This window comes from Quercus robur, chromosome 8 (genome assembly GCF_932294415.1).
Source record: "Quercus robur chromosome 8, dhQueRobu3.1, whole genome shotgun sequence".
Classification (NCBI taxonomy): Eukaryota; Viridiplantae; Streptophyta; class Magnoliopsida; order Fagales; family Fagaceae; genus Quercus; species Quercus robur.
Genome location: NC_065541.1, coordinates 55,584,430 through 55,597,042, shown reverse-complemented (window position 1 = coordinate 55,597,042; position 12,613 = coordinate 55,584,430). Strand labels below are relative to the sequence as shown.

Genomic DNA, 12,613 nt, shown 5'->3' with positions numbered 1-12,613 from the left:
TTCATATTACAAAAGAGAGAAAGGATTGGGCCAGGTAGTGAGTGACAGAAAGAGTAAGGGAGGTCTCATAAAGTGGGCTACTATTGATGAGAGGAGAGGCCTTTTGGTAAACCACAATTTGAGACATGTTGGGCTTTCTTTCTTTTTTTTGGTAGAAAAAGGACTGCATTGCATTAACTTAAACTGGTAGAGTTAAGTTGCTCTCAAAAAAAAAACTGGTAGAGTTAAGGCATAGCCTCTCATATTACAACCCTATCGAATCAAAATACATAAGCATATTAATGTCTGAAGGTGGATCCACATAAATCACAAAATCCTGACTTTGGAAAGCTCCCTTTTTTGCTAGTTTGTATGCGCACTGGTTCGCCGCACAGATGCAGTGCCTAATCTTCATTTCTGGTATCTTCCCCATGAGTTGCCTGCAGTCCCAGATAAAAGAGTAGTGAGCATTGTTACCACACAAGTTGCAAGCCAACCATTCCATCACAACTTTTGGGCTTCTGTACCTATTTAAAAAAACTATAACGACCACCGTTATCTATATCATATCATATACTATATAATAAAAGTTGGGGTCAGTTAGAAATTGTGGTTATGCCAAGTGACTTTACAAAATGCATATACTATTTTTTTTTCTTATATTCTTCTCCTATAATTTCTAAGTTGATAAAAATCTTAATTTGATTACAATTCAAATTCTTCATCTAATCCTTTTATTGTTAATATAATTAACTACACAAAAAAGTTTTTACACTATTAGTATTTTACTAGCAGTAGGTTTCTCTTGACTTCTAAATTCTTTATTTCAATACCTTCTCTTTATTTTATTATTTTTAAATTAATTAAAAATATTAATCTTATTATGATTTAAAATTCTACATTAGTTAATCCTCTTTCAAGTTGATATATCATCTAATTTTTGGAGATGAGACACTCACGCCAATATATAAATCCCCAAGACATAGCTAGTATGTATTTCTCTTTTTTTTTTTAGATAAACTTTTTTAGGGGTTTTACTTATTTTCTTCTGTTTGTCAATCTTCTTGCGGTTTTTAATTATAAAATTCAAACCGTTTGAAAACATAGTTAATTGAAGTTCTAAATATGCAGTTGCAGGTTGGATGAACCATTTTCTATACCTATTAATGCTACGAGTATGTCTTATCAACAGAAATAGATTAATTTATTAGAGTATTCCCAACAATGAATTTCTCAATTATTTCTAAATACTTTGTTAAATGATTATTGCAACATTACATGGTTATTTTGATATTTGTTAAATGCTTGTTGTTATCGACCTCACATGAATAAGTAAAGAATTATTTAGATTAAATTCTTCACAGTTTACATATTTATTGCTAATATATCCATACATCTTAAGTTTAATTAAAAACTAGTCGTTAACCCGTGCGATGCACGGGAAAGCTATTAAGTATGACTTATTATTTTATATGAATGTTTTACAAATATAACTTTTGTAACCTCTTTGGTCACATATTAAGATTCCAATCTTAAAAATTCGATATGAAACATTAAATTACTAACTTTCTTTTTGTTTTAGCATTAATGTTTTCTTGGAAAATATCAATCAAACAAAAAATTAAAAATTAAAAATAGTTTCCAATAATCCAATAAATTTGGTGAAGTAAGTTTTTTTTTTTTTTGAAAATACCAAGTATTTTAACACACACACGGGAAGAGAGGAAGAGGTCTTAAAGCAACTTATAGTGGTGTATATTCAAAATTACTTAACTCTTGGATACACAGCATAATAATCATATATCCAATAGTCATATATATTACTTATATATGACTATTATTAAGCCAAATGATATAGTTTAATGAATTTTATTTATTACAATATTTCAAAAAAGAAAATCAGAATGCTTATTGAGGAAAAAATAATTCACATTTTTGGTTTTCTTGCAAAATAAACAAATATATTAGTATATTTATAATTTTATAAATCATGAAATTTCTCCACTCCCAAGTCCAGTAAACTACCCACGTGATACCACATTCCAATGCTTTTGCCTTTTTATATTTCCAAGTCTCATTTAGTCATCTCACTATACCAGTTTGAAAACTCTACAGACTTACAAAGTACAGATACAAGCCTTCAAGAACCAAGAGGAATGCTTCTTTGTCCATCCCAACCCATGGCTGAATTCTTTCTTCTACTTTTTTTTTTCCTCACAAATCATTTAGTAGGAAATCTGAAGTTTTATGTTTGATCATTGATGTGAGGAAAAATAAACACGGAACAAAATTAAGAACATTGATTTGAAAACACAAAGTGTCTCGCTACTGCCACTACGACATCAAGGTAGAGTTGAGGAAGAAGGAGACAGTAGAGTTTGTGGAGCAAAGGAGTTGAACTTTCTTTTTAAAACAAATTGGAGGAAGTTGATATAGAGAATCGCGTTTGAAGGAAGAGAAGGGTAGAGAAGAGAGAGTAGAGAAGATTTTCAGAATTGAGGAAAAAAATTTCGGGTTTTAGCTTTCTTTTTTTTACTAAAATTTTTGGGTTAGATTTTTTTTTTTTTTTTTTTGGGTATGGTGGGTATGGTAGGTTTTGATTCTTGGAGATCTCTGTTGGTTTGTGGGTATGGTGGGTTTTGATTGAGGAATTTGTGGATATGGTGGGTATGGTGTCTTTGCTGTGGGTTTGAGGAAGGAGATCTAGTAAAAGGAGGAGCGTTAGGTTGGGGGAGCTGGTAAAAGAAGCTTAAGGTTTGCATTTTGGAGAAAGAGAAGGCAGAGCATATATCAGGGTCGGGTTTATGTTTTTTTTTTTTTTTTTTTTTTAATATTGTGCTAATGTGGAAATTTGTGGGAGTTTCATAGGTTTCGGTTATATATATATATATATATATATATATATTGATTATATGTTTTACACTTCTAGAGAGAGGGAGAGAGAGAGAGAGAGAGATTTAGGCATGCTGGACCTTGCCAAAAGTTATCACTTCTTAATTTTCATTATATCTAAATGTTAATGAAGTTATTTTCGATTAGAGATCTCCTTTTATATTAGTTACATAATTATCTACCATCTTCCATTAAATTAATTTTGGACTTATGTATGATTTTTTTAATAGAAAAACTTTACTTTATTTTTATTATCTATTTTGTTATTTACTTTTAATTAAATTAATAAAATATTTTCTTTAGTTTATACAAGATTCTTGATTAAGTTGTGCATCGCATGGACATAATGCTAGTATACTATAAAACTGAAACTTCTAACTTTTATTTGACTCTTTAAAAAAAAAAAAAAAAAAAAAAAAAAAAAAAAAAAAAAAACTTCCTGAGAGCTTTTCACATAAGGGGTCCGTTTGGATTGAGCTTATTGTTGCTGAAACTGAAAACTGAAAATACTGTAGCAAAATAATTTTTAAATATGTGAAAAGTACCGTGAGACCCATTTTTAATATTTTTTAATGCGTGAACAGTATTGCTACAGTACATGAACAGTACTGCTACAATGCAAAACAGTAATTTTTGTCCACCAAAGTCAACATATGCGGGCAAAAGAGAAAAAAAAAAAAGAAAAAAAAAAAAGAAAACGCAGTGATCAAAACGTGGACGCAGAAATCGTGGGATCCAAACGCCCTCAAGATTTGAAGCTCTCACAATTTTCCATATCAGCAATATTTAATTTAACTTCCTAAGAGCTTGCCACATAGGATTTAAAGTTTTCACAATTTTCCACATCAACAATATTTTAAAAAAAATTAATTAAAAATACTCACTTTCTCTCCAAAACAAAACTTGATAAACATCAGCATTGTTTTTAATAAAAAATAAAGTAAAACAGATTGACTCTCTTTCTCCCTTCCAAACAAATTATAACACGCTATTTAAAAAAAAAAAAAAAACTACAAAAAATCGGGGCTATCCCGACGTTTTTAAACCGCCAGGATAGCACCAAAAAGTGCCGCTACACAAAAACCCTAGAACCTGCACCTCTTATTACCTTCCTAAGACATAGTTCCTAAGACACAAAACTCTCTTTCTCTCTCTACGTTTGCGCCTCTTTCATGCTACCCAACTCTCGCCTCTAAATCTTGGTACATAACTTTTTTTTCTTCATCTAGGTTTTTACTTCGTAGAGAGCTATGTCTTATACCTATAACTTTTGCATGTATTTTTTCATGCCCTTTTAGTACGTGTTTGGATAGCACTGAAATGTGAGTTGCGTTTTCTCTTTTTTTTGGTCAGCTACAGCGGGGGACACCGGCTACTGTTCATGAACAGTAGCCGCACTTTTCTTACTTTTTAGTCCCTTTATCACATCAGTGGGTGACCCACAAATATCATTTTTCAGCAACTTTCTCATTAAAAATGAGTCCCACGACACTATTCACATATTTAAAAATTATTTTGCTACAGTGTTTTTAGTTTCAGTTTTCAGTTTCAACAAAAGTAAGCTCAATCCAAACAGATCCTTACTTATCATTGAGCATTCCTAAATTTGCACCTTTGCTTGATACAAGGATAAGGAGATAAATGGCTTCATACCCTTTTAGTTATTCGTTGAGCTGTGTTTTTATTATTGTTATTGTTTATTTCTTTATCTTTCACCTCTTGCCCAGGCCTTTGGAGACTCAATATGTGAAGATCAAGCAAGTACTCCCATGTAGTTTTTTCATATTATAAGGATTAAGAGAGGTTCTCGGCTCTTTGGGAATTCTTTACTCTGGCTTTCTTTCAGCATTTTATTATTTTCATTACTTATTATCATTACTTCAATTGTTTTGTTTATGATTTATTTTGTTCATTGTTTAGAGTTTAGACCCAGTAACACTTGAGATCTATCAACATATTGTGAAATTTCTATCCCTAAGGCTAGATGTAAGAGAGAGCTTGAGAGAGAAGGTAAACAACTTTGGCATAACATTTGGAGTCTTATTTCAAGTACACACAATATATTTTAATTATCATGGTTGTTTTAGAAATCTACTTTATATTGCTTGCATATTGATTTGATCCATTTTATCTTTGACTATTTCTTTGTAGATGCTTATAGGGAGCTCAATTAGTGGGAAATTCAAAAGGTGAGTTTGAAAAATCCTAGAGATCTTATGGTTATTAGGATCAATATGATTCTGGTAACCTCACTAATGATATAGTTTCATAATCAATTTGAGATTTTAGTAAATTATTTGAGTCTAGCACATTAGCATGGGTTTGTGATTTCTATAAAATAAAATTTATAATGTGGGGTGACACTTACTACGGTCTCTTGAAACTAAGAAGCTTGATCCTCTGCCATGTGGCGTCTAAAAGTAACAAACCTAAGTCAATACAGCTAACATGAAATGCATGTACACACACCTAGATGGTAAAGTGCAACCAATACATATTAGAGAATAAGAATTATAAAAAACGCATACCATATTATACTATTACCAACAAGTTGTGCAGATTAGCCACTAATAGTAATGAACATTGAAAAGCCTAATTTCCACAAGAACGGCCACATGAAGCCAAAAAAAAAATATATATAATAATATTTTTCTCAAAATTGATGACTTACTTGAACAAACTGACACCAACGACGAATGTGAAGAGAAGAGACCAATACGTTTCAACCAGGTAAATTCATTGTGGAACTAGAAGACTGCAACATGAATATACATTGCACAGGATCAGAAAAATAACGTTAAGCAAATCAGAAGCTTCCAAAAGAGCATTAATTTCACCAGTAGAAGAAACTAAATCATCATCAAAACGATCAAACATACTCATGATTATCAAGTTGGAAATTTTTGAACTTGTCTTGATTCAAATCCAAGTTTAGTGGAAAACATAAGTTGGCATTAACTGGGCCACAAGACAGTATAGTGCTTCAAAGTTTACATGGTTGAGAATTAGCAATTACAGAAGTATATATATCTGCTTCGAAACCAACAGGTTTATCTTTGTTGATTGTCGACACTAGACAGACAGCACTTCAATCAATTTACAGAGTCACTCAAAAAAATTGAGAAACTAAGATGTAAATGTTATCTTTATATGCAAATTAATGAGTGAAATTTGATGACATTTTCATTTCATCGGTCTAACTAAATTTTCAACCATTTCTAATTATTTGTTAAGTACATTAAATTAAATTGAACCCATCAGGCAATGGATACATGACAATTGACAACATAACCGAATCTAAGCAACAACATGCTATGCTACTTATCCAAATTATTCAGAAATTTAAAAATTTTCCAACCAAAAGTTATTCCTAACTTTGGAAAACAGCAGAAAAATCCCAAGGATAAGAAGAACAAGTTACCTCTGACTCTGAGTTAACTTCTCGACCATCTCTTTGCACATACTTCCCATCAATCTGGATGTTTGGAATGTGGGAAATCTTGGCCCAATCTTCTCCTGATCCTTTTTGGCAACGTTCACTCAAAATTGAACTGTGACGAACCTCCAGTATCTGTAATGGAGCCGTTCGAAGGAAGTCCGGCAGTGACTTTAACTTTGGGCTATAGAGAATTGTCAACTGTTTAAGGTGTGGCATTATAGTAATGCAACGTTTCTCCTCTTCTTCTTGTCCTCCACCTCCCCTCATTTCTCCAATCCCAATCCAATCTTCCCACTCGTTCAAATAATGAAACGAGAGAGATTTCAAATTCGGGAATATTTTTATTTTATCACATTTCTTGATTTCATTTTCTATTCCCAAAAACTCAATACCCACCTTTTTCAAGCTTATAAAGCAAGTTATTTTTAATGATTTGAGAGACGGAAGCTTCCCCAAAGGAGGCAAACAATCTAACTGTGTGAAGCATGTGAGAGTAAGCCTTTTCAAATTGATCAGGGGCATCGTCCAATTAGGAGACATCTTGGTGCCTTGATAATCATTAATGGATAAATTTACCAAGTCTCGAGGTGGCTCTAAGGCATTTAGAACTAATGCATCATTCTCTCCGCCAAAATGTAGATTCAAATCACGAAGGTGTTTCTTCTTCTTAAGTTGTGCATTCTCAGCCTCAGTTACATTTGCAACATTCCCCAACCCTCTTATTTCAAGAGTTCCTTGAAGGTAGTTCAAATTTTTTAATTCTTCAAGTTTACATCCTTTGTTGTCATCCTTACCACTTACAAAGAAATATCTTAATGTTCTAAGAGAAATCAATCTTCCAATTCCTCTTGGAAACTCTAACTGTCTATTTAAAGAAGATACACCCAAAATAAGATGTCTTAAATTAATTAGTTTACCCATCCCCTGCGGCATTTTCTTGAACCCATCACTCCGAATATTGACCTTCAACATTTGTAAATTGCATAGATTGCAGATGGTTTCAGGTAATTTGTCTCCATTGTAATTACCTAAATTGAGGTACCTCAAATGTATGAAATTTTGCACGGTATCTGGAAGTTCCTTTGACTTACCATCTAGACAATCCAAAGTTAACATTCGTAACCTTCTAAAATGTTGGAATAAATTAGATAGGTTATAATCACTTCGATATACAAAATTGAGGGTGCGCAAATTTTTCGCACTATAAATGGACACAAGATTTTGGTCCTCTCTTGTAATTTCTAAACGCAAATGGTGAGCATTTTTACAATCTAATCCCAACTCTTTGTCACTATTGATTGTGAAGCATTCATTTTTTGTCATTAACTGTGCAAAATCATGCACTATGTCATGCATTTTACACCTTATTATCTTGCCACCATAGTCTTTCACAAAATCTTGAAAGAAAGAGAGCATGGCCAAAGATTCAAAGTATTCTCTTGCTTTGATTTCCATCTCCATATCTTCTTTTGAATTGATATATCCTTGTGCCATCCACATAAAGACCAACTCATCACTAGAAAAGAAATAATCTTTTGGAAAGAAAGCACAATATGACAAACATCGTCTCAATGGAGAAGGCAAATCATAATAACTCAATAATAATGGTGCGAAAAGACCCCTCTCAACGTCTTCTAATTCCCACAAACTACTCCATAAAACCATCTCCCATTGTTCTCTGCCTCTCTTGAAGCGCATTAGACTCCCGAGAGTTTTTGCAGCGAGTGGCAAGCCTTTACACTTCTTTGATATTTGCATGCCAAGGTCTTCTAATTGCTTACATTCCTTAGAATTCTTATCAGAAAATGCTATTTTACTAAATACCAACCAACAATCTTCGTCAGACAATACCTCCAAATTGATCGTGCATGCACTACCCATCATCTTTGCAACTACGTTTTTTCGTGTGGTTACTAGAATTCTACTTCCCTGGGCACCATATTTGAGTGAAAGTTTAAATGGCTCCCATAATGTAGAGTCTTCAGTCCACACATTATCCAGGACAAGAAAGAACTTCTTTCCCATGATTAATTCACAAATCTTTTTTAGTAGACTTTGCAATTCAATAATGTTTGGGTCACCACCTCCTAAGGTTTCAATGATTGCTTTGGCAACCTTAGACTGATCAAAAGGTTTAGAAACACAAACCCACATTATGTTTTTCTCAAAGTGGTCTTGCACCTCAGGATCATTATAGGCTAATTGGGCAAGAGTGGTTTTTCCAATTCCACCCATGCCCACTAAAGAGATTACATAAGGGCTTCTTTCTTCTTCATTACCCTTGCCCAATAGAATGCTCACTAGATGACCCCTAACCTCATCACGGCCACATATTTCAGATATATCAACAAAGGCAGTAGTTTTTGGATGCTCAACTACTTCAAGGGTAGGGCCTCTAGTCAACTCAAACCCATACATCACTCTCTCTCTTACAACCTCATCTAATTTTCTATTCAGTTCTTTTATCTTGTGAGCAATGTCGTGACGCAAAACAAGTTTATGAACTTGATAACAACAAGTAGGAGAGGGGATGAAGGGGCATACCTTCTTCTTCTTTTTCTTCACAACAGGATCATTTTCAGCAGCAGTTTCTTCTTCTTCTTTTTCAATTTCTGATTTGATCATTGCAGTGTTCCACTCATCCAGCACGTTGTCCATCTCATAGGATACGTCCTTGAGCTTTTCTAACCAAAGCTTCACAGCATGCTCCTTCATTTGTCTCTTCTCAGCATCATCGAGTACCGCATACACAGTTCGTAAATTGCCTTCAAGCTTTCGGACTTCTTCATCAACGCCAACAACCAGCCTTAACTCTTGTTTCGCCTCTCGAGTAGTGATTGAAGCAAACTGCTCCAAGAGAAAAGAAATAAGAAATTCAGCCATACTCCGATCGGGAGTGAAATTGCGATTCACAATACAAGAATTGGAAGGTGGAGATAGGAAGAAAAGGGTGGTTCACAAAGTAGATACTGAAATTAATAGCAGCTGGTGTGCTTTGTTCTTCTTCTGTTCCCTTATATATTCGAGCTTTTCCCCATCGTCAATGGACTCATTACCCACCCTTATTCCTGATTGGTTGTGAAACTTACTGGGAAAGTATATAGGGACGACTTGTGGACTGGACCAACTGGTGGGATGTCCCACATACATATGTTTCAATGAGCAAATCTGGGGCCAAATCTGGTCAATGAAGTCCACGCGGTACATGATCAGTTCACACTGAATCTTCTCTTCAATCCACCAATGATAAAAATTAATTTCCCCACTATATTACAAAAAACAAAATTCCCCACTTTATTTTTTTTATGGGAAATTCACCACTTTATTAAATAGTCATGAACCTCTTTTATTTTGTATAAAAACAATGATGTCACAAAATAATTAGAGCCACCCACCTGGACCAACCAACGAGTAAAAAAGCAAACACATCTACCAAAAAAAAACCAGAGTAGTGGGTGAAATTTTATTGTTCGTGTTACCATTTAAATTTAAGTCAGAAAAAAAAAAAAAAAATAGGCTGTTCGTTTTTAAAGTTTACTAGAAAAATGTAAATGGGTGGTTAAGAAATTAATTCATAGAGTCCAAATTTTTTATCTTATTTTTTTTACTTTACAATTAAAATTTTATCATGTATTATCTTATTAATTAAATGTTAATTTTATTCCTTTAATATTTCAGTTATCCATAATAAATAAATAAATAAAAACCAAGTACACCCCATCACCTCCATAGGTCCACCTCATCACCTCCACAGGTCCACCTCCTATACCCTCACAGGCGTACCACCTACCTTCATTGGCGCCACTAGCAAGAGGCCTCCAACAAACTCCTCTATTCCATTTCATCCCTCTCAACTCATCCACTATCATCGGCATCTTTATATTGAAGGGTTATTAAGGATTTATTGTGACTATTCAAATCAACCTGCAATAATCTCATTTATTTTCAAATGGGTGTTGATGTTTTTGCTTTAAATAGATGTGATTGTTTTAAAAAAAAAGTTCGATTTGGATATTTGTTGTTTTGGTTGAAATTGGTGGTGGGTAAAAGGGAGATGTGTTCGTTGAGGAGGGTGACTGGCCATGACTGTGTTAATGGCGTTGGAAGCCTCTTGCTAGTGGCGCTTTGTGGTGAATACATATTTTTAAGCCATATCAAATGTTGTATATACAAAATGGATGTTTGAAGTGTAGCTATTGGAAATGGTTGCTGATATTTTAGTTCTTTTAACAGTGATGGTCTATGTGTTTGGTTTGATTGAACATGGATGGCCAAAGAGAATTTTGCAGTTTCTTTTCTAAAAATTGTTGAAACATAGTCATGTGGGTAATTTTGGAATAATCACTAGCAAAATTTTTTTATCTATGTTATTGAACTGTGTCGTTAATACAAAATTCTTTTCTTTTACTTCTTATAAAATGTTCATGATTCATAGTCATGTGGGTAATTTTGGAATAATTACTAGCAAAATTTTTTTATCTACGTTATTGAACTGTTTCGTTAATACAAAATTATTTTCTTTTACTTCTTATAAAATGTTCATGATTATTCTTTCAATGGATTTTATAAAGGCTAATGCACTAAAGTGATTTCATAAGTCATCTATTCAAGATGTCAACTGAGGTAAATATTTATTCACTGTCTCTTTTTTTTTAATTCTTTTAATTTTGACATATTATTAGTTGGTAAGTTTTTTCAATTTGTGGTGTTGATGTCAAGCTTATGATGAGTAGGAAGTAAATACAAACAATCAAGCCTAAATCTTGACATCTTAGATAATTTTCTTTTAGCCTTTTTTGCTTAATACAAATTAGATAGTTTAGATTTTTGCTGTTATTTTTTCTCAAAACTAATGAGCATATTTTTTTATGTTGTTTCTGTTCAGATATTTTGTATGCGAAAATTTGGACTTAACAAATTGTAATTGAGCTAAATGATTACATACACTTCCATTTAATTTAGGAGATACTATTGAACTAATTTATTCTTTTATTACGTTGTATTTAGTAGAATTTCACAGACAAAGATTGTGAATTAATATTGTATATGTAGTATCTAGCAGTGATTTTCAAAATTATATACATAATAGTAATGTAATAAGAAACTTGATGTAGCCAATATCATGAAAATTGAAAGGAAAAATTATTTTAGTATCTTCAAATATTCTGGTCGAACTAATATCCTATATGTTTAATAATCCAAGTTAAATCAATAGCACCACTACAATTCACCATTCTCGTGCATAAGCACAGGTTACATACTAGTTTTTTGTAAAGTCCGATCATCTCAGTCCTAATAAGACCTCTTTTCTTACAAATCTTCTAAATCATAATAAAACATGCCAATTCAAATTTTGGGTCATTTTGATTTTGGTGCCTTGAATTTTAAATTTTAAATTTTAATGTTTAGGCAAAACTTAAGTACAATATCTTAGGTAAAATACAATTAAGTTGGAAAAGATAGCAAAAAGCTATCTACACTCAAATTAGGAGTGAGTAAAAGGAACATGTCATAAGCTATCTACAATTCACCATTCCCGTGCATAAGCACGGGGTTACATACTAGTTTTTTGTAAAGTCCGATCATCTCGGTCCTAATAAGACCTCTTTTCTTACAAATCTTCTAAATCATAATAAAACATGCCAATTCAAATTTTGGGTTATTTTGATTTTGGTGCCTTGACTTTTAAATTTTAGATTTTAATGTTTAGGCAAAACTTAAGTACAATATCTTAGGAAAGATAGCAAAAAGCTATCTACACTCAAATTAGGAGTGAGTAAAAGGAACATGTCATCGGCACATTGGAAATAATTAAACACAACGGGATGATGTTTTATTGTTAAAGGTTTAAGTTTTTTTGTTTAAAGAGCTTGGTCAAAACACAAGGACAAGTGGTTGAGACACATAAAAATATAAGGAGATAAAGTGTCTCCTTGTCGAAGACCAAAAGTAGAGCAGAAAATAGAACCTATTTTTTCCATTCCATAAAATAAACAAAATAATAGTTGTAAGACAATTCATGATGAGTTCAATGAAATGAGCAGAAAATTTGTTTAAAAAAAAAAAAAAGAAGAAGAAGAATTCTCTATAAATGGTCATTCTAATTTATCGTATGCTTTATCAATTTTAGATGCAAAAGAGCCAAGATTAAATCCTGATTTGGCTGGATGAATAAAATGGTATCCATATGGTTTAATTTTTCCAACAAGGACTTTAGAGTTACTAATTGGTCAAAAATGAGTTTCTAGCTAGTTCATGTCCATGGGCATTATTTTTAGAAATAAGAATTGTAAGGACACAAAA

The 12,613-nt window shown here is 32.6% G+C and overlaps 1 protein-coding gene across 6 annotated transcripts in view; it reads right to left on the bottom strand.

Annotated features, from left to right (window-relative positions):
- Positions 1-219: 219 nt before the first annotated feature.
- Positions 220-12,613, bottom strand: part of LOC126697130 (putative disease resistance protein RGA3) — a 46,445-nt gene continuing 34,051 nt past the window's right edge. The window contains exons 2-4 of one of the 6 annotated variants that reach the window (XM_050393993.1): positions 6,293-9,116; positions 5,543-5,626; positions 220-419 (exon numbers count right to left, since the gene is read on the bottom strand). In XM_050393993.1, coding sequence (XP_050249950.1) covers positions 5,594-5,626; positions 6,293-9,116 — 2,857 coding nt within the window. In that variant the 3' untranslated portion in view covers positions 220-419; positions 5,543-5,593. Of the gene's footprint in view, positions 520-5,542; positions 5,627-6,292; positions 9,533-12,613 lie in introns of those variants that run through there. The other 5 variants (XM_050393991.1, XM_050393989.1, XM_050393992.1 and 2 more) reach the window with 5 other exon arrangements.